We start from the raw sequence: 23,141 nt of genomic DNA, 5'->3' as shown, positions 1-23,141 counted from the left end.
GGTCTCTCTTATCACCAAACTCGTCAAACCAAACCAAACCGAACGCTAAACTTTTTTCTCAACAAAGGGAATACTGAGCTCTACCATAGTACTCTTTACCATCATAGGTGTTGTGGCCATAGGTATAGCTGCAGTAAGCTGTGCCAAGAAGCCAGTGGTTGGCACATTCACACTCCTTAACTCTACAATTAGGGACTTGGGCATGGCAGCTGTCCAAATGTTTTGGTTAATTTCTGCCATTGCTCAAGCATATATGTGTTTAATTAATCTTAATTGTTATGCTAATTTCTGTGTAGTTTAAGTAGTAGAACCCCCTAGCCTCTATCTAGGGGCATATCATAATCTGTCCTTGTCTGTGTATGTCCTTAATCCTAACCCTTCCCCAGTGGAAGTGTGAAACCTGTCTAGATATGACACCATACCTTCATTGGAATGGAAATCTGTTGCTGTGAGCTTTTCTAGTAATTAGCATCATTAATTCTGTTGATACAGCTGATTCCTTCCAGCTCCCAAGCTGTGTCATTGATTTTGATGATTTAGGTCAGTGCTTGGATGATGGTGTGTCCTTATGGAATATAGTTAGTCTGATTCTTAAGTATGTGTATGTATATGTGTGTGTGTGTGTGTGAACATCAGATATTGACTCCAAAATGCTTGGTAGGCTGAATTTCATCAAGTCCAGCAATCGCTGACTGGAGATATTTAGCTCCAGAAATCCTACCCGCTTCTCAAACACACACAGACACACACAGACATACACACACACACACACACACACACACACAACGTGCCTTTGTCCAAACGCAGATACCAGTGACTTCTCACTTCTGTCACTACCAGAGTAGCTGATCAAATCTCCTACATGCCCTGTGAACTCAGAATTGACCACCCTCCCCTCTCTCTCTTTCATATGGATAATGCATACATGCACAAACACACACTCTTCGTATGGATAATGCATACATGCACAAACACGCATTCTTCATATGGATAATGCATACATGCACAAACACACATACTTCCTCACTCCTTCCTAACCTTTTTTGACACCTAGGTGATAATGAAACATTAACCAATGCACTTTCCTGGAGTGGTGCCATGATTGCCAGCCAGTAGTTTGGTGTAAAGGTTGCCTAAAACGGTTCACACTACTATTGGAAATATGGAAGTTGTAATTACCTGTTAATCCTTTTGCCGTGAAAAGGTTATCTATCTCTTCCCAGACTTACGTCTTTTCTTTCATACACCCACTCTGTCTCTTTTACTGTTTCTCTCTCTCTCACTCCATCTGTCTCTCTTACTGTCTTGAGGCCCACGTGTATCTTGAGTTTCTCTTGTGTAATTTTCTGAGTGTGTGTGTGTGCATCTCTTACCAACCTGAGGCGTTTGTGTTTGTGTGTGTGTCTCTCGTGTGAGAGCGTTAAGAGTTTGTGTTTTTCTCGCTAACGTGTGTTTTTCCCTTCCCCCCCCCCCCTGCAGGAGGAGAAGACACAGCGGGCAGTCCAATGCCCGTCTGAGGTCATGCGTGGGCGCGCGGAGGTGGGCACTCAGACGGAGCCAGTGGTGGTGCTGTCGCTGGCACAGGCGGCCGTGCTGGGCCTCATCTCACAGAACGAGGTTTTCGGAGCCACCATCGCCCCCAACGGCTTTTACACGGGCGACCCCAAAGAGTCCCCCGCTCCCCCCTCCGAGAGGATGGACTACGAGTACGCCGACCAGCTCATCGGGGCCAACGGAGACTACTTGGGCCAGAATGGTCTCGTTGAGGACGGACACATGCCCCCCCACCCCGACTGCGGAGACCGCAGGTGGCACGGACCCCCCCACGATGGCCCCAAGCCCCCGACGGGCCATCCCGATCCCTCTGTATCAGGGGCAGGGGTCAAAGGTGAAGGGTCATCTGCAGGATCTGGGCTGCCTTCTTGCGGGCACATGATGAGCGGCATGCCCATGGGCGACCCGGCCGGAGGGTACCGGCTGGCACACAAAGACCCGCCGCCGCCTCCCCCACCGCACGCCGGGTGCCCCGACTGCCTGCGCGAGGCCAAGAGCTCCCACACCCCCACGCCGCAGGGCGACCCGCACCCTCACGCTCACCCGCACGGGCATCACCCGCACCCGCACGCGCCGCCGCACCCACACCCTCACCCCCAGCCACACACGTCTTCCCGTGACCGGCACGGACCGCCGCCGGGGAAGAGAGGCGTGGGAGGAGCGGCGGGAGCCGGGGGAAGCGCCGGGGACAACAGCGACGACCGAGGAGGAGAGGAGAACGGGAGGAACCGCGGCGGCGGCGCAGGGGGAGACGAGGAAATAAGCGGCTACTTCCAGCACGGCGAGGTGGGCTACGAGTCCAGCGAGATGGGCGGCCCCGGCGGAGAGTTTGAGGAGAACAGTCAAGGAATGTTCTGGAACGACCCGGGCGAGGGTGGAGGAGGAGGAGGAGGCGGCGGTGGATCGGGAGGAGGGAGTAGCGGAACGGCCGCCCACCATCACCACCACCACCATCACCACCACCATCACTCGGGCCGGCGCATCGACCGCCTGGACATCAACATCCAGATCAACGAGTCGTACTGCGTGGACGTGGGCGAGGGCCTGCGCCGCTGGAAGTGCCGCATGTGCGACAAGTCGTACACCTCCAAGTACAACCTGGTGACGCACATCCTGGGCCACAACGGCATCAAGCCGCACGCCTGCCCGCACTGCGGCAAGCTCTTCAAGCAGCCCAGCCACCTGCAGACGCACCTGCTCACGCACCAGGGCACGCGGCCGCACAAGTGCACCGTCTGCAAGAAGGCCTTCACGCAGACCAGCCACCTGAAGCGCCACATGCTCCAGCACAGCGACGTCAAGCCGTACAGCTGCCGCTTCTGCCGCCGCGGCTTCGCCTACCCCAGCGAGCTGCGCGCGCACGAGGCCAAGCACGAGCGCGGACGCTGCCACGTGTGCTCGCAGTGCGGCATGGAGTTCCCCACCTACGCCCACCTGAAGCGCCACCAGGCCAGCCACCAGGGGCCGCACGCCTTCCAGTGCGGCCAGTGCCACAAGTCGTTCCCCTACCGCAGCCAGCTGCAGAGCCACATGCTCAAGCACCAGCCGGGCCGCTCCTACGCCTGCTCGCAGTGCGGCCTGCAGTTCCAGCAGCTCTACCTGCTGCGCCAGCATGCCTTCACACACAAGGGGAGCACGCCCAGCACGCCCAGGGTCAAGGTGAGGGGGCTCACTAGTCCACACACACACATATTGCATACAGACTCACACCAACACACATCATACAGTGGAATGCATTTACACACAAGGGGAACATGCCCAATATGCCCAGGGTTAAGGTGAAGAGGCTGACTAGTCCACACACACACACACACACACACACACACACACACACACAGATTGTATACACACTTACACCAACACACATCATACAGGGGCATGCATTTACACACAAGGGGAACATGCCCAATATGCCCAGGGTTAAGGTGAAGAGGCTGACTAGTCCACACACACACACACACACACACTCACACTCACACACAGATTGCATATAGACTCACACAAGCACACATTGTACAGGTGCATACATTTACACTCGAGCAGGGGTTATCCTCTTGTTCTAGACTTCAACAAACCAATGCAGAATGTAGACACAGAAAAACAAATTCATTCTTAGTATCTGTGGCCTGATTACCAACGCCACCACAATCAGCCCTATTAACACTAGAGACTTGCCCAGACCATCTCCTTAGGTCTCTTTACTGTCGGTTTGTTAGGTCCACCCAGCTACCTGTCCACACATTTAATCACCTCTCCCAAGGAGCTTACGTGTTCAGTGTGTTTTTTCTGAAACATGATGCAGCTGTAGCATGGGCCAAGGACTAAACAAATTAAATTTTGGAGTGTTCCTGACTCACAGCACGGCTTGACGAATGTACTTACTACGCCACTTGGCTTTGGCAAAGGTCTGCACTCTCCAAGTGCCCCTCTAGTTATCTAATGAGTGCCTAGTGAGATGGAGACAGACTGGTTGGCAAGAAGAGAAAATCAGTTTAAATATTCACATTTGTGTTTCCTCTGTGCTAGGCCTAGATATGGGCTGGGGTATTACTACTACGGCAGAATGAAGAATCACCTGTCAAAAAAAAAAATATATTTTTGTGAAGCTTTGGACCTTAAATTAGCTTCCCAACTCAAAACCTATTTGTCCTGCCCACATAGTCATTTATACATTTACTTCAGACCTCAGACGGGGCATGATCAGATGTTTAAGTAACTTCACAGCCCAGTGCTGCAGGCACTCACTGTAATAGTACTTGCTTGGTCTTCAAGGTAAAGAAATGTTATTGTTTTATAGACCATGCTCTTGATTTTCAAATTTGGAATTGTGACCCACTTTTAATGACATTCACTCATTGTCAAGGTCACCTCAGGACCGTCTCATGCTAGCATTTCAGCTGTCAATCAGAATCAGCTTTGTTGACCAAATATATGGACACAAAAGGAATTTGACTGCGAACATTGGTGGCTCTAAGTCTAGGATAATATACTGTACAGATTATGAGTACAATATGTACGGTTGATCATACAGTAGACAGACAGTGTAGATACGATAGACTGACAAAGTACAGAGAACACAGATAATGCAGGGAAAAAACAATATTATTTAAAAATCCAAGTGTGTGTATGCAAACAATTTGTTTGGGAATGTAATTGAGGCATATTAGAGTGTGCAAGTAGCTACACTAAAAATGTTGCATCTGGCAAAGATGGATGCTGATTAATAAATCTGAAATTGCATATGCAATTGCAGAAGGAGATGTGATTGGTCAGTTGTTGATTAGTTGGTGTATCTGTATCTCCATAAGTAGTTCTAGTTCCATAGTTCCATAAGTAGTTCTAGTTCAATCACCACAATATAGATAGATGACTTGTATTCTGTGTGTGATGTCAGGTCCTTGTGTAAGTAGGTTAGTGATAAACCAACAGGAATGATAACATCAAACTTTCCCCTTACAACAATGAATGTTGGCAAATCACTTCACACACAAGACTTACACTGAGGTGTCAGCTAGACACACACACACACACACACACACACAAACCCAAACTTTATGTATCTGATCAGATGAAACGCTGGACATCCGTTGTGGATAAAGATTCAGTAGCATTCATTTTCACCTTTTGTTAGTTACTTTTAAGTGTTTGACGGTTATTAGGATTCTTCAGTAAGATACCAGTTTGATTTTGTTTCATGACTAGTTTATATAATTTTCCATATATCCACGTTGTTACTTGCATAGTATTTTTGTAGTTACATCTTCATCATATCCAACACACATTTTAGGGTTTTCTTATGGTGGGTACTAACCTGACACGGGTGTGCCTAGCCTTTGTGTTGTGTAGACATTCACACGCACCTCAACAGGTGAAATACTCATCTGTAAACAGTGGTCCATCAAACACACACACACACACACACACACACAAACAGCATATCTATGCTGTTACAAATCAAGGCACAGTCATAAACATCTACAGGCTTTATTGTTTACAAACACAGCACCCAAAGCTCTAACTGTGTGAAGGTGTAAGCAATGTCAATCACACATTCACAGGCCTTTTGTCTTGCTCTCATTCCCACTGTCGTTTGGGTTTGCTTTGCTCATTCAGTGTCCAGTGTGATAACCAAGCGTGTGTTTAGACTAGGTGATGCTGTTAGGCTTGGGCATTATGGGTAGTGTCCCCTGATTAGGTTTATTTGTGTATATTGTGGATAGTTAGTAGTGAAATTGATTGGAGTCAGTGTGACACAGGTTATTGTCTGAGAGATAGAGGGGCATTTGCTCCCCCTGGTGGTTAAGTTGGAGAACTGCATAATAAAGCACACATTGCTATAATGGTGTTGGTCTCAGTGGAAACTAAGTTTGTGCATCTGTGAGGGAGACAGAGAGGTGATTTTAAACTTATCATGAGATTAAGTGCTATACAGGGGCTATTTCACTGTGCACACACAATGACCTTAATGATCCTTAACATGCAAGCACAGTATCTGTGTGTGCAAGCGTACTCTTCTCTGTGGTCCAGCTGCCATTGTCACTCAGACACACCCAAATATACTCTGTGTCATCAGTGTGTTTTAGATTGCTGTATCTTCACCCACTTCCCTCTACCCATCAACCTCTGTCGATCTGTCTGTCTGTCTGTCTGTGTGTCTTTGGGTGTGTGTGTGTGTGTGTGTGAGCACTGCACACTGTACACCTCCTTTATGCCACATAGCCTACTCCCAGAGTCTGTACACCACTCTACAGCATTTTAAATTCTGAATGACTTAAATACAGCTACATTTATTATATATTGCATTACAATCTGTGTCCCTGGGAGGTGAATTAATGCCATGAAATGGTGCCCTAACCCTGACCCTCTAATACAAAGATACATGACATGAGCTACATGGTCCTTCTGGGATGTAAAATCTCTTTACTTTACAGGAGGCTTCTGTCATCATTGGTCATAGCAGGGCTTAAATTTCACTGCGGGATTGCGGGTATTGCGCATAATTTGTTCAAGTCCCGCAACTCTAGCCATCATAATGCGAGAAATTCCCGCATACACTTTTACAGCCTGTCTGATGACGTTAATATAGCCTAATCATTAAGTGGCGTGAATGCGGTGCTATTGACCGGGCTGATCAACTACCGAGTTGAATTGAACATAGCCTCATGCAGACGCACGCACACACACACGGAGAGAGAGAGAGAGAGAACCACTTTGCGCTTACGCAAATAGGCTACGCTACCATGGCAAACTTTTACATCTGGAAAGAGCTCCTTGGTAACTATCCTGCTAGCTCAGGTCACGTCAACACTTGATCCCAGAAAGATTGTCTTCGACATGTCAACATTTATTGTATCTAATGACATAGAAAACATAATGATTTGCATACACATACCGCACTATGCACAACTTTTATTCACTAGCGACTACAGCCTAAAACCGTCAGGTTGAAGGGGGGCTAATTACTCCATAGAATTACTCTCAGGTATTTTCTTAAAGTGACAGGCACTCAATTACACCTACTCATCACCAATGTGCACTCAATTGGACCTACACACCACATTAAAGATATGCCTAAGTGTTATAGGTTAAACGTCAATATGAGGCATTCAAATTACTAAATATGTTTAGCTAGTAGTAATTACTAGTAAAATGCTATACTTTAAAAAATGCATTATTAAATAAATACACTCTATATGAATTCAAAAATATATGATAGAAACATATCACATAAGCTATCATTTTCAGTGTGTGTTTGTGTGTGTGGAGAGAGTCAAGCAGAATCTAGGATGTCCACTGTTGTGAATGATCCCACTACAGTATATATTACTGATGACGTCAGGGTGGTGGGGGCCCCGAAATCAAACACTTTTTTTTTAAAAGTATCGAAGTATTGAAATCGCAATTCTTGACTTGGTATCAGAATCGACCCCCCCTCCCCCCCAAATTGTGTAAATCCCCCCTACATGAATAACCTAAGGGGGGAATTCCCCCCCATTTTGAAAAATGAATTTTAAGCCCTGTCATAGTCACCTTTAGCATCAGTGCCTAGATAGAAACTCTAGTAAAATGATGCCACTAGAAATCATTTTGTCACTTCTATATGAATGTATATTTACGGCCTACTTTTATTCATTCAGCAGCCAGGACCTTTAATCCGAAAGCAGGTACAGTACTGATACATGTTGTTGTTCGTATGTTTGCTCCCCGCATACCACATCCTAGATGTTGAATGTGCAAGCACCTACGTAGCTCCACCCCCTGAGCCACATAAACCACATTTCGCTGATTGAATCATCTCTGTATATTCATCTATCTCTCTCTCTCTCTCCCTCCCTCTCTCCCTCCCTCCCTCTCTCTCTCCCTCTCTCTCTCTCTCTCTCTCTCTCCCTCCCTCCCTCCATCTTCCTCTCCTTCCCTTCCTCCAGGGCCGTAAGGGCTTTAAATGCGACGTGTGCGCCCGTGAGTTTACGCTGTCAGCCAACCTGAAGCGCCACATGCTGATCCACGGCAGCGTCCGGCCCTTCCAGTGCCACGTCTGCTTCAAGTCCTTCGTCCAGAAGCAGACCCTCAAGACCCACATGATCGTGCATCTGCCCGTCAAACCCTTCAAGTGCAAGGCAAGGCTACACACACACACACACACACAGGTTCCCACGGGTCATGGAATTTCTGGTATATCATGAATTTTGGAAAGTCTATTCCAGACATGGAAAGTCAGGGAATTTGATAATTTTGGGGACAAAGTCGTGGAATATCAGGGTATAGCAGTTTTAAAATGTACTTGGCAAATATATTAACACAAATATATTTCCACTCAGAATTGGTGTACATCTGGTAATTAGCTTTACTGCTTGCTTGAGTAGTTGTAGTTAGCCCTACGCAACTGTTATGAAATCTTTGGTTGGTATACTGTACCCTACATTATATAGTATGTCATGGAAATTCAGTTTTACGCTGACACACATACTTGCTTGCACGTACAACAAGTGTTTTTCCAGCCAACTGATCAATCACACACACGCACACGTTCACTCACACTCACACAGTCACGCACACGTTCACTCACACTCACACAATCACACACACACACACACACACACACGTTCATTCACACTCACACAGTCACACACACATACATGTTCATTCACACTCACAGAGTCACACATACTCAGTAACACTGGGCTGTGCTTCTGCAGGTGTGTGGGAAGTCCTTCAACCGAATGTACAACCTGCTGGGCCACATGCATCTGCACGCGGGCAGTAAGCCCTTCAAGTGCCCTTACTGCTCCAGCAAGTTCAACCTCAAGGGCAACCTCAGCCGCCACATGAAGGTCAAACATGGCATGGACGTTTCTCCAGATGGCCACGGTGAGCCAACCCACACACACACACACATACCCACACACACACATACATACATACATACATACATACTAGGGGTGGAAATTAACTTTTTATCTGAACATCTACCAGCTGTCAAATAAATCCCTGTTGCACACATACATATATACCGTAAAACTTCAAATAATAGTCTGGGCATTTATTTTTCAAAATCGCCAAACTGCACCGGCTTGTATTTGAGACGGACGTCTGTATAAGACGGGCCTTTAATTCCTTTCACACAAAACTTTTCCGTTGCAAAGATGGGAAATATTATCAAATTAATTATTTCAAACATGCTGAATGCCTACCCATATTACAAGGCTATCCGATGATAGGCTTCAATCAACAATCATTGATTTACAGTAGTGTTGAGATGTTGTTCATTGAGTGTTAGAGATAATAGAGATAACGATCCAAATAGCATACTGGTAGACGGAAAGCATGACTGTAGGAGGTTACCACATTAAATTCCGTTTTATTTATAATTAGAATGTGTTTAACAAATCAGTTTATGTAAGACATACTATATTTTCTCTTAGATTATTGGGAGCTGCGCCAAGCGAAATGATGTGATGAACAAGTAAGGGTTAATGGACGACACGCTGTTCGAGTAGACAAAGTTAATACGTGTTCTAGGTGGTAAAACGGCCCGACACCAAGTTCCATCTAGAAAAGTGTATTAACTTTGTCTACTCTAGTCGAACAGCGTGAAGTCCATTATCCCTGTTATAATGGAAACGTTTTAATCTGTAATCTGAAACGTTTTAAACGTAATCGGAAACGTTTAATCTGTAATCTGAAAAACGTTTTAAACTGTATTGTTTGTAGAACTACTTCTTTCCGCCACATGTCAACAAATTTCTCAACTTGCAGCACAAAGTGCCGTTACTAGTTCTAAATGGATGGTTGCTATGGCCAAAGGCCAGTCGTTAGTTCCATCTCTCCCGTTGTCACGCAGGTATATCTCAGGATTCTGATAAACCTTAGCTTTGAAACATCGCTACTACTTTGAAACATCGCTTTTACTTAGCCTACATGTCATCCAACTAGCTAAAATCCACGTCTGTCATATGCTACAATGTTAATATGCTCTGAACATCTGTATTTTACAGCTTGGATGCAACGTGACAGTTCATTTAAACTTAACGAGTTTGCCGAATTAATATACAAGTGTGATACGGCCAACAAATTGGATCTACTTCATAGGTGTGCAAATAACATCACATTCTAAATTACGCAGGACAATGGGAAATTCAACCAAGCAGCGGAATAATACAAGTTAATATCCATCGAGCCTAGGAACTCGATGCCCGAAACACATCAAAATAATACAAATCGGAAGAAAGAATTGGGCAAGTGTGTGTGTGTGTGTGTGTGTGTGTGTGTGTGTGTGTGTGTGTGTGTGTGTGGGCAAGTATGTGATTCAAAAGTTTGTGAACCTTTTGGTTTTGTTGCCAGCATAATCAAAACAAGTATAGGCTTACCGTTGGCCTATTCTTGTCATGACAAGAGAAAATATTTTGTCTAATGCACCAATTTGAAACAAAATGGGATGAAATGAACGATGTAGGTACATAGGATAGGCCTAATCCATATCGAAAAAAAGTTTCACTGTTTTCACCACTGCAGTCTTTATTAATGCCATCTAATCAGAACTTTAGCATGCACAATCTGCACCCTAGAACTGGCTTATACAGGTTTTAGGAGATTAAATACCGAGACTGAAAAAAACAGACTGGCCTTTATTTATCCAAGCCTGTAGCCACATCATGCTTGTAAAAGAGACAGGCATTTATTTGGGATTTGGCTTATATCTGAAGTTTCACGGTACATACATACATACATGTGAACGTACAAAACATACATACACACATACTAGGGGGTGGGACACTATCGTTAAAACTGAAACTATGCATTTTACACAGTTTCAATTCAGGTGTGAAATACATTGAATAAATCCAAAATTCTTGCATTTTGCCTTTTTGTTCTTCATTTACACAGATATTGTGATGCGTCGTAGATTAATCTTTTAGAATGTATTGAGAGTTGCAGAATGTTGCATGGTGATGTTATTGTTATCGTGGGCAAAGTATCATGACCGTATCAGTTCCTCAGTTACCTAACACACATCCATTCACACACTCTGATTCTCTCTCTTTGTTTTCTCTCTCTCTCTCTCTCTCGCTCTCTCTCACACGCACACACACTAATATCAAAGACTGCATTGCCCTTGCTGCAGATGAACAGAGCGAGTCTCCATGCAACTGCATACATATGTAGACACTAGAACACGCATGCTCTGACTGAGGCACACACACACACACACACACACACACACACACACACAGTATGCTCTTTATGGATATCTCTCCAGATGGACAGAGAGCCAGCTCACACACACACACACATACACACACAAAGACATGAATATCAAAGGCTGCATGGGCATCTCCCCAGATGGATGTAGTGAGCCAGCTCACATGCAGATGCTGGTGCGCGCGCTCGCACACACACATGCACACACACAAACACATTCAGACATGAAGGTCAAAAACGGCAAGGATCCCTCATTAAGGTTTCTCACTTTCAATTCAGGCCAAGCATGCTGTGGCACTTACTCAGACAAACATTTCCATAGATTCACATCACATCTGATAACACATACCACACACACACACATCTGCATTCAAGCATAAATACATGTGGACAGTTGTCCAGTCCCACACAAGCGAAGGTCAAAATCAGTATAGCTACCTCCCAGACACTAAATTATCACACTATCAAATGTCAGGGCGAATTAAGGACACTAGGTTTCACTAGGACATGCATTTCAGCTTGGAGTTTATCAGTGTGTGGATTTTTTTTATTATTTATTTATTATACCCAGACCGGCTCTGAAGTCTGATATCCTTATCTGAGACATTAGATCTTACGTTATATGTGACGTGACATTTTTACACTTCATGTTTGTGTTTTTTTTTTTCCAAGTATATATTTTCAGTTTTTTTGGGCTTTTTATGCCTTTAATCAGATAGGATAGTGGAGAATGACAGGAAGCGAGTGGGAGAGAGAGTCGAGTGGGATCCGGAAAGGACCAATAGGCGGGAATCAAACCAGAGTCGCCGGCCTACGGTGCAGGTGCCCCGGCTAATCGTGCTACGGCCGGGCCGCATGTTTGTGTTTTTGTAGAGGGTTTACTGTTTGTTTGTTTGTTTATTTTTGTTTACTCAGATGCCCCACCAGAGCTGGAGCCCCAGGAGGACTATGAGGAGGAGAACTTTGACTTTGCTCCTCCCGAGAACATGGAGAACAGCGACGCACCCAACCTCACCAAGCTGTCGGAGGTGGCCATCCAGGAGCTGGACTACTACAACTTCGGCAAAGACGTGGGGAACTTCAACTCAGCCTGAGAGCAGAAGAACTGCCCCCCACCCTACCCACACAACTCTGCCCCTGCCCCATCCACACACCCCCACCCACCCCCCGCGTTCTTGACCTTTACTACGCAGCACTCTCACACACACACACACACACACACACACACACACACATGCGCACACACACACACACACACACACACAAACACACACAAACACACACACACACACATAAACATGTGGATGAACACATGAACCTGCCGCCAGCATTGGCGCTTACTGACCCTGTGTAAGCCAGAACTCAACCCCAGGGAATTATAGTGGAGGCTGTGGAGGGCAGCCATCTTTGCTTTGTTTCCTCAATGCGCTGCCATTGTGGCTCTGTTTCTGCTGAGGGACTATGAGTCTGGAGAAACACCTTCACCCACATGACTTCCTGTTTCCTGCTCAAGCAATGATGGACCCTCTGAAGGTGAACAGCGCTGAGACTGTTTCAAACTGCAGTTACACACACAGGAAGTCCTGTCCTAGTTTGATGTTCCTGCAACATCTAAAAGAAAAAAAGAACATGCATTTGCATTGTGGTCATATTAGAAGTCAAATATTTAAAGGACTGTTTTCCATCTGCCATAATCCACCCGTCATGTTACTTTGGTGAGAATGCATGTGAAAAATGGTGTAAATGCGAAGTATGAAGTGAACAACTGTTTGTGTGTATGTGTGAAGAATGGTGTGTGTGTGATATTGTGTGTGTGTGTGTGTGTGTGTGTGTGTGTGTGTGTGTGTGTGTGTGAAGGATGGTGTGTGTATGTGTGTGAAGGATGTGTTTGCCGTTTACCCCCCTTTACCAAAGCTCTTGCTGTAAGCCAGAACATACAACACCTTACCCCGATCAGTAACCCATCGCCCCCAAATACCCATGACAACAACCCAAAACAAGCAACTACACCTAACCCGTGCCCTGGGACCTTGCGTTGTCGGGTCTAAAGCCTACTGGTTTAGTACTGTGAGATATCTTGGTTTATAAAAAAAAAAAAAACTGTGTACTTAACATTAGTTCTCAGTGTAGTCATTTAGCTCTTCATGGACTAACTTTCATTGTTGGCAAGAACTTGTGATCCTTCTCCATTCCCTCTCTGGTATCTGCTTTGTTCGATTGCTGAAGTTGTTCTAGAAAGTTCAAAAGTTCTGATGAAACCTGTTGATGTTCGGTTTTTGGTCACCCGAGAGACTGCAATCTCAAATCAGAGTCCAGTTAGAAGAGATTACAGTTCCTTGTTACTGAATGCTATTTATTTTGCACTTTTTGATGGAAACACACTTAAAGAAAAGGGGAAGATGTCTCAATTCAAGTATTTAGCCACTAACCTTCCTTTTGGCTGGTTTTCTGGTGAAGCCTTAAACCTAGTCCTGGACTTCATTTTGTTTATGAGGGGAAAAAAAGAGATTTTTTTTTGTTTTGTTTCTGTTACAGCTTCCAGTATAGACTAGCACTAGAATTAGCGGCTAATGGACTGAATTGAATTCACCCGCCCTCTCTGTTCTCTCCTGAGAGACAAACTTTACCTTTGACCCTTTTGTGTAAGAGCTCATCATTTCATCACTACTTTCTGCTCCCAGCTGGCATCTGCCTGCTCTGTAGATAGTTAATGAAGCTTTTTTTTCATGCTGGTTGCCAGGCAATTCTGTCCTGTCTTTGGGTGGTAGGAGAGGTGTGTATGTTTGTGTTATTGCAAAAGATGGAGAGTTGGACAGTAGAGGGAGAGGGAGGCAGGGCAGTCTGTGCAGCTTTGCTCTTTGGGAGATACATCAGTCGTTATTCAAACTCACAAAATGGATGGATGGCTTGTCTTCTCTTTTGGTTCTGAGTAGTGCAACCGACTTTGAAAATTCACACCTGGTTATTTAATAAAGATTCTCTAGTTCAGACATTCTAGTGGTGTTTTATGTTTATTGAATTGGTGTGTGTGTGTGTACTGTATGTACTGTATGTGTGTGGTGACAAGAGAAAACCCAGCAGCCAGGACACTGGGCATAAGTTAACTGCTCAAGGGACCATTCTGAGCACCACTAAAGAACTTAGGAACTTCATTAACGGTTAAAGATTGCTTACCGGTATTTATTTTGATTGTTTTTAATCTTTGTCAAACATTCTGTTAATGGCTACAGTCCTGCAGATATCTGTTTTCACAACTTGCAGTATTGGGTTCTTCAAAAGACCGGTTAGGCAGGAATCAAAACCATTTAGGAGTAAAGAGTCGAAAGGTTCAACTTCTTCATAAAAAACATTTGATCTGGACATGGTCCTAACATGAATCATGAGTGTCCAGGGTTCCAGGGTGTGAGGTGAACTGATTTAAAGGCCATATTACACATTTTACAACTCGGCTTGGGGGCCGCAACAACGTGTAGACCAAGAATTGACCAAAACTATGTTTTATTGCAATAAATAAATATTTAGTTTAAAATTCTGGGGAGAAATACTGAAAGTAAAGTGCAAGCTATAGTGCGAATACAATCCTGAAGGAAAACTGAGGGGTGTACAACAAAGCAAGGTTACTGTCTTACCCAGGTAACTTGGAGTAATCGCTGATCTCCAAACAACACGTATAAGTATATATACTCTTTAGATCCCGTGAGGAAAATTTGGTCTCTGCATTTATCCCAATCCGTGAATTAGTGAAACACACTCAGCACACACATCCCGGCACAGTGAGCTGTCTGCAACAACAGCGGCGCTCAGGGAGCAGTGAGGGGTTAGGTGCCTTGCTCAAGGGCACTCCAGTCGTGCCTACTGGTCGGGGTTCGAACCGGCAACCCTCCGGTTACAAGTCCGAAGCACTAACCGGTAGGCCACGACTGCCCTTTAGAAACAATAACTGTTTAGTGCAGTGTTCTTTTAGAGATCAGCGGTTAATTCCCAAAGTTACCTGGGTGAGCCAGTTACCTCGCTTGATAGTACAGCCCTCTGCATGGCTTTTTCCACACACAGGTGGGTCTCAGGTGTGGGCAGTCAAGGAAACGTATGTCCATGCACCACTCAGAGGCTGTTGCACGGACACTGCGAGGCCATTGGGGATTGCAGAAAAGCCCAACAGCTTTTATCCAAAGTGGCTTACAAAAAGGGAGCAATCAAGGTATAGAGTACGACAAGTTAGACATGTTAGTGCAGCAATACGTACTACTCGCATTGAATTGAGTGACATTTCTAGAAGGACTAGCATGTCCAGTTATTGGTAGGGCTAGGAGAGGAGGTGCTCTCTGAAGAGCTGGGTAAGATGGTGGAAGAGGGGCACGATGGAAGGGGAAGATGCACGTGTGGAGTGCAGCTGACTCAATTCAAAACGGTCACCAACACAAAGTTACTGCAATACTCAGATCACTGAATCACTCTCATTACTCCCACTGAAGTCACAGGTTACATGACAAAGCGGCTTGAGTCCCTACTGCACACAGTTACAATCCAATATTTTCTAAACGTAAAGGCCTTGTGGTCTTCTAGTGTCTTTTACTTAAACAGGGTTGTGGGTGCAAATAAAGCCCAGAGAATATATATTTACATTTATTAATTTAGCCAAAGTGACTTCCATATGTCAACTACATTGCAAGGGATCAAACTGTCCCTGGAGCAACTTGGGGTTAAGGGCCTTGCTCAAGGGCACAATGGCGGAAGCTGGGAATTGAACCCACAACTTTTCAGGCTACTGCACTACACTTAGCCTAGAAATCTAGACGCGCCCCTAGCGGCAAATTAATTTGCTGCCAGGGCTAGTCTAGCAACTCTCCGTTGGCTTGTGAGCTCCAGAAATCGAAACTTATTCAGGCCAATGAAATCGTGTATAGAGTCGTTAGGTGGGCTTAACATAATGATTGATGGCAGAGTTGCAACGGTTTGGCTTGAATTCCCTGCTACTTGAAAACAAATCAGATGGATGTTGCTGCTGGCGAACAGTGTGACACGAGTTAAGCTTTTATTAAGTTGGCAAACGTTTGAACTAGCCAACTAGCTCCGCTGGTGGGAAACGCATGAGACTCATAGCGCTGCCGCTGTCCTATTGCGTGCAGAGGGAATTTGAAAGACAACTGATTATCCCGCCCCTCGGACTGAGCACTGCGGACGGTGAGTGTCCAGACCCTACATTTTAATGTGGGTCTGGCTCGCCAGGCTACGCTACACTACCACCACCCATATATATATATATATATATAAAACAGGCCCCAGCTGTGGCACAACTGGCTGGGCCACCTGCACCGTACGCCGGCGACCCGAGTTCGATTCCTGCCCCGTGGTCCTTTCCGGATCCCACCCTGACTCTCTCTCCCACTCACTTCATGTCACTCTCCACTATAGACTTTTGTGAGTCGTGGAATGGAGTCGTTCATTAAAGATGATGGGTTCCTGAAGGTTGTTATATTGTATTATAGTTATATATATATAATGAACGACTCCATTCCACGACTCACAAAAGTCTATCTCATCTTACTACATCCAGCATCTAAGCATATAGACCTTGGTCAGTGAATTAACTGCAGGCAGCAAACATTCAACATAACAACAACCCAATGGCTATACCACCCCAGAGCCCGTCTACGGAGAGCCTCGCAACTCCACTGGGGGCGATCGCCATGAGTGCAGAATGAATGGGAGTCAATGGAGCTAGACGGCTAAATTTGTCTCATTCACCTGATTGTCGTTGACAAATCTCAGATTTGATTGTAGTTTGTATAACTTCAACATGGGTTATAGGTCAAAAGTTGAATGAACGAGTACTTATGTCCTTTTGATTTCTTACAGGTTGGGTCGTTGTTGCACATAACACGCTAGCATTGTGCTAATGAATGATGTCATTGACACATTTGAAAGGCTTTTTAGAACAATTAAGTGACTTTAAAAAATATAATACTCAACCAAGTGTATTTTCTTTGCCTCCCCTTTCGAATACAATACTCAAATTACTTGAAAAAAAATTATATCCCGAGAAAAGTGGATTTTGAGGGGTACAGCTCCATAGACCTCCATGCATTCTGCACTCGTGGACGAGCGCCCTCATGTGGAACCACAGAACCGGAAGTTTTCCGAGAGTGGCAGTTCTCCCCTTATTAGACATTCTCTGACCACCCTCTAGTGTGGGCAACCCATAGGGCAACCAAGCAAATTCTGCTCAATCCACCCAATAAAGATTGCTGCTTACTGCACTGCCACCACGCGGCCAGTGGGGGTAATACAAACTCCAGAGAGCTGATACCAGATAACATTAAATGGTAAGCACATTTTCATCTTGGAGTGGATACAAGAGTTATTATCTGAATAGCACTCGGGTGACGACTTGTTCACCACAGGCCCTGAGATATCAGAGAGAGAATTTCAGTATACGTTGGCTGTGATATTGGGTACCTGCAGAGGAAGGTAAAAATAGGACTACACTACTCAGACTATACTTAAAGCACTAATACTTCTCTAATTACCTTGAGTGTTTTGAGGAGGATGCATTACGCATTTTACTTTCAAATGTTACGCTTTCAAATACATTTCTGTTCCTACACTCCTTGCCTCAAGGTGGCGATAGAACCGAAAATCAGTCAGCATTCACAACAGTGATTTTCCGAGAGGAAGACCTTCGTATGCAGCGCGAAACTGGACAAACTTTAGATATTAAAATCAGAGCTGAAATGGGTAAGTACTAATTAATTAAAAATATATTTTGCAATACTTCATCTTGCTATTTGTTTACACGTGCGTGTATTCCATATTTTTCTACAACGAAACGTGGCTGTATATAGCCCAATAAGCACCAAGATGGCCCCAGTCTTGGCGGTGGCCAGGCATTTTAGCTAGCAACACATCCTGAACATTTTCCTCATTCCTTTGTGAAATGCTCGGTTACAGTTGACGAAACATTCCTAATCAGACAGGTACTATGTAACAATTGAAAAAGGTTTGTAATATATACACACCCCTCTAAAACAATAACTCGATCGCTCAAAGTCTTGAAGTATTTTAAGAGAAAAAAGTTAACTGAAACTCGCTCGCTAACTAGCCAGCTAGCCACCATTCCTCGCAAGTGGACTAACGTTAACGATAGCTGTCCTCGCTGCTTTTTTAACAGTCCTATTTATCTGATATATAGAGCTGAACATTACAAGAAAACAGGCAGAATGCTGCTAAACGCCCATGTTATGCGTTAATTCGAGACAAAACGGAAACGCCGTACATAGTATGGAATATGCAGACGGCCTGCGTCCTAGTTGCTTCCAATGTAACGTTATCCTAACAATAGTCCAGGAAGTTTGACAAGAAAGTGGTGTTTGATTGGTACCTTTTCTTTTTAATGTTCACATTTGTATGCATTACAGTGACGTTATATATCTATAAAACAGTTTTCTTTCTGTCGACTTTGTTTTTTCCTCAGAATTGGAGGTGATGGTAGACCACAGTGAGGTGTATCCTGCACAGGATACTGAGTTTAAGATCGTCGAAGTGTTTTCTATGGACAATTTACAATCAGGTGCTTCAAATACCGTGACCGAGGTCGTCATTGAGGAGGAATCAGACAGCGATACCCTTGTAGTTGATCATGACTTTGGGTTTGGGGCTCCACATGCAGAATACCATGCTGATTCTGAGTTGCATTCAGCTGGACAACCAGGTGAGTGAATACAGTAATCATACAGTCAGGGGAATAAGTAACTGAGAGACACCCAGAGGCGGACAGAGTACACAGCTTCATTACTTGAGTAAAAGTACAGATACCCTTTGCTAAATTTTACTCAAGTACAAGTAAAAGTACAACAGTCAGATGTCTACTTAAGTAAAAGTACTGAAGTATACTTATACTTATACTGAAATACTTATACTTACTTAAGTACTGGTTTTTAAAAGTACTTGAGTATCAAGAGTTAGCCTACATTTTCTAATTATTGCATTACTACTGCCACAGTGCTTACATTTATGTACAGAAACGTCCTACATGGAGTTATGAAAAATGTTAATGTTAATACCTTGGAGAATGTAAAAGGAATTGAAAGTAAAACCAAGTCATTTTCATCTTTTTACCATGTTGCCAGGGATGGGCAGTATTTCTAATACATGTATTTCAAATACAAAATACTATTTTGTAATTGAAACACTTGAAGCGAAAACTATCATTAACTTGAAAGAAAATTGAAATAGTCTGGCGAGGTGGGGCCACGGGTTGGCACATTCCCGGTGTTGCACCAAATTCTGTGACCTGTCGAATTTTGTGACTCTAGAGGGTGCTGTTTTGTTGGAGTCTATGAATGTACTGAGCTGTACTGACACACTGATGAGGCAATTCTGTTATGTGTATAATTCTTATTATAAACTTTGTACATTTTTGAAACATGGAACATGGTGTGGGTGTATTACTCCACAGGCCTGCCTGTGTATCTTCCTCTCTATATCTCTATAGAGTAGAGCTAAAGCCTACCCCACCACTCCAGCGAAGAGGTGGACTTCAGCAGGACAGGTCACATATGTTGATAGGCCTACTGTCAAATTATGTTACCCCACTATAACTCTGCAGAAATGGACTGATATTGTACATTGTCATTGACATCAGCAAACACTTTATTTACATTATTGACAAACTCCTTGTCATTGTCTGTTAATATACTTTTTGGCACCTCAAACTGATATACAAACTTAAGGAGGCAGTTAGTGACCTCCACAGCATTTTTTTCTGCAGTTACAGTGACATAATTTGACAGTAGCCTATCAAAATATGTGACCTGTCCTGCTGAAGTCCATCTGTTCACAGGAGTGGTGAGGGGTAGGCTTTAGCTCTACACTAGAATAATACACCCACACCCAGTCAATGTTCCATGTTTCAAAAATGTACAAAGTTTATTAGAAGAATTATACACATAACACAATTGCCTCATCAGTGTGTCAGTACAGCCAGAGACTTTCTAATGAGGAGACACAGCACTCAAAAAATACTCCATATAAAGGCATGGGGCTAGTTTGTCACGCCAATATGGCCGTTGTCTACACATATCCCACCCCTTCCTCGGCAAAACGTCGACATGTGAATACATTGAGCCAATCATATGGTGTGTTGTGAAGACATCGTGCCAATCATGTGTTGTGATCTCGCCGCTGGAGCAAGATTGGTGTCGTGAAGCCTTGCGCACGCGCAGTTCGACCCAAAGACTGTGCCCGATGAGTGCCCATAAAACGTTGGTATATGGCCGCCGAGTGGAGGGACTTGCCTAAAAGGACTTTGGTACAGCTCAGTACATTCATAGACTCCAATCATAGACTCATTCATAGACTCAACAGCGCCCTCTAGAGTCACAAAATTCGACAGGTCACAGAATTTGGTGCAATACCGGGATGGACCTGCTGCGTATTCATCCATTGTTTCATCCATGGTTTTATCTCTTATCTAAGGCTACGTTTATACGGTGACGATGAAAAGAGAAGACGCAGAAGTGGCGTCAGTTCTTCATTTTTTTATTCGCGTTTAGACGAGCATTCTCAGGGGGAAATCTTTGTTTATATGAAGACGCAAGAGTATGTGATATTTGATTGGATATGCATTCCAGACCGCTGGGTGGTGGTGTGATAGAACCCCGGTACGTCACGCGCAGACATTCTAATTTGACAGTTTAGCCAGAGAGGTAATCAAGGAATTTGGTTTAGCCGTTTAGACGGAGACGCAACCCGGGTCGTCTTCAAAACTCTACACTCTGGAAGAAGTCTTCAGATTTTTGCGTCTTCAAGCCCTGATGGCGGGGTCGCCGTGTAAACGAAAGGCACTTATGATAAAATATTTTGTCGTCTTCCTTCGCAATCGTTCTCGTATAAATGGCCCCTAAATCTGACCACGGGCGTAAAGCTGAAGGTGATTGCTGAAAGGCTGTCCCAATCAGTGGTGCCTGCACAATCCAATCACGTTTGAGAGGGAAACAACAAATTGAGGGTTTCTGAGATTTTTCTTTTTTACTTTTTTTTTTAGAAGAAGTAACGGGTACTCACGGTTATGGATAGAAATGTAGTGGAGTACAATATTTGCCTCTCAAATGTACTTGAGTAAAGTCATGAGTACTCCCCAAAAATGATACTCGAGTAAAGTACAGATCCCTCAAAATTGTACTCAAGTACTGTACTCAAGTAAATGTACTCCGTTACTGTCCGGCTCTGGAGACAACTGATTGGTGTTCATTTGAGTCGTTTTGTTATGTGTTCAGTGCAACCTGTGAATTAAAAATGCATTAATACATTGTTTGTCTGTTGTTACAAACAGTTGTTTCTCTTGTCTTCTCTCCAGTTAAAAAGAGACGAAGGCAGCCACAGCAAAAGTTGTTCTGCCCCATCTGTGGAAAGATGTGCATGTCCATCTCAGGCCTGAAAGTGCACCAGAAAATGCACACGAGAGATTCATCGCTTGACTGCAACATCTGTAACATGACCTTCCCATCCCAGGCGGCTCAGAGCGCCCACATGGCCATGCACAACCCAGAGAAGACCCACCAGTGCCCCTGCTGTCCCTTGCGCTTTGCCTCGGATAGGGCTCTGCAGGGCCACTTCCGAGTCCACCACAAGGGCTCTGAGATGATGATGCCTCGGAAGAAGCAGGGTAAGCAACGGAAACCTCAGTTGCCACCGAGTCCACAGCGCACTCCGTCGCCACCTAGTGGGCATTTTAGTCAGTTGCCACCCATGGAGCATTTCAGTCAGTCGCCACCCAGAAGTGTTAAACGGCAGAGCAAAAAGAAACACAAGACGCCGTCGCCAGCGCAGCTTCTGCTGCCCGAGTTGCCTGAGCCACAGATCGTCAAAGCACAGAAGACGGAGAGCCGCAAAGGCAAGCAGGGGACGGGATACAGGAATAGGGAGAAAATCAAGCTGGCAAAACTGAACCGAAAGGCCTTCCTGCAAGCTAGTCCTGTACAGCAGGCCTCATACTTGCAACAAGTAATCGAGGAGAGCAGAAAGCCTGTTCCTGCGCAGAAGGCCGGCGGTCCCGACCGGAACGGGACGTACCGATGCAATATCTGCAAGAAGATTTTCCGGGAGCTCCACTTCCTGGAGAAGCACATTGTCGTCCACATGGCGGTGCGGCTGCACAAGTGTAGTATGTGCAGCGAGTCGTTTGACTCGGCGCGGGCACTGAACGCCCACGAGAGCGAAGTGCATGACCAAGGGCAGTATGTCTGCAGCATCTGCGGCAAGAACTTGCACAAGCTGGGCTCGCTACTCAACCACCAGCTTCTTCACGAGAAGAAGGGTGCCAAGACAAAGGCCAGGTCGAAGAAATCAGCTTAGGTCACAGGGGCCACTGACATCAAGGAGCATGAGTTTTTAAAAGAGATGTGAACATTGAGACATTTGAATGGGGGGGGGGGAGAGATTGGGATTGGGCAGATCGTTTCTCAGAGAATCGTTTGCTTTATGCTTTTCAGACCACTGTTGTTCTGCACAAACACATGGTTTCACGTACCCGCCCAATTAAACCAAATTATCAGGTTAAACATTATCCTATCCAGCATGTAAATATTAGTGAGATGGTAGTTTAGCTAGGCTAGATCTCATATATTAATTCAGAGGGCAATACACGGCTGAAAGTTAATCATTCTAAAACCACAGCACTCTGATCATGTTTACAACCCTTTAATTTTCTAGATACAAGGACTTCCTTTATGTTGGCTGGTGTTAACATATGAACAAAACACAAAGTTTAGGACTCACTTCACAGAGCAACAAAATGAGTCCACTTTGAAAGTCAGTTTGGAAGCCTTGTTTTTGTCTAACATTAAACTTGCATATTCCAACCTTATGCTGAGCCTGCATGAGATTTTACC

At 44.7% G+C, this 23,141-nt stretch overlaps 2 protein-coding genes across 4 annotated transcripts in view; both read left to right on the top strand.

Moving 5' to 3' along the window:
• The window catches only part of znf710b (zinc finger protein 710b), a 34,052-nt gene extending 19,809 nt beyond the window's left edge, over positions 1-14,243 (top strand). For both annotated transcript variants that reach the window (XM_042061355.1, XM_042061354.1), the window contains exons 2-5: positions 1,480-3,213; positions 7,980-8,171; positions 8,751-8,922; positions 12,169-14,243. In XM_042061355.1, the coding sequence (XP_041917289.1) occupies positions 1,522-3,213; positions 7,980-8,171; positions 8,751-8,922; positions 12,169-12,347 (2,235 nt within the window). In that variant the 5' untranslated portion in view covers positions 1,480-1,521 and the 3' untranslated portion in view covers positions 12,348-14,243. The remainder of the gene's footprint in view (positions 1-1,479; positions 3,214-7,979; positions 8,172-8,750; positions 8,923-12,168) is intronic.
• A 3,636-nt stretch (positions 14,244-17,879) lies between these two features.
• Positions 17,880-23,066, top strand: LOC121681563 (zinc finger protein 271-like). Of its 2 annotated transcripts, none has more exons than XM_042061363.1 (3): positions 17,880-17,988; positions 18,725-18,961; positions 21,608-23,066. In XM_042061363.1, the coding sequence occupies exons 1-3, from the start codon at positions 17,937-17,939 to the stop codon at positions 22,603-22,605; spliced, it is 1,287 nt and encodes a 428-aa protein (XP_041917297.1). In that variant the 5' UTR covers positions 17,880-17,936; the 3' UTR covers positions 22,606-23,066. The 2 variants fall into 2 exon arrangements, with proteins under 2 accessions (XP_041917297.1, XP_041917298.1); XM_042061364.1 differs by lacking the exon at positions 17,880-17,988 and adding an exon at positions 18,159-18,250.
• Positions 23,067-23,141: the final 75 nt, after the last annotated feature.

The sequence above is a fragment of the Alosa sapidissima genome, chromosome 14, assembly GCF_018492685.1.
Source record: "Alosa sapidissima isolate fAloSap1 chromosome 14, fAloSap1.pri, whole genome shotgun sequence".
Lineage (NCBI taxonomy): Eukaryota > Metazoa > Chordata > Actinopteri > Clupeiformes > Clupeidae > Alosa > Alosa sapidissima.
The sequence above is the reverse complement of the archived record's forward strand: the minus strand, read 5'-3'. Positions and strand labels throughout refer to the sequence as shown.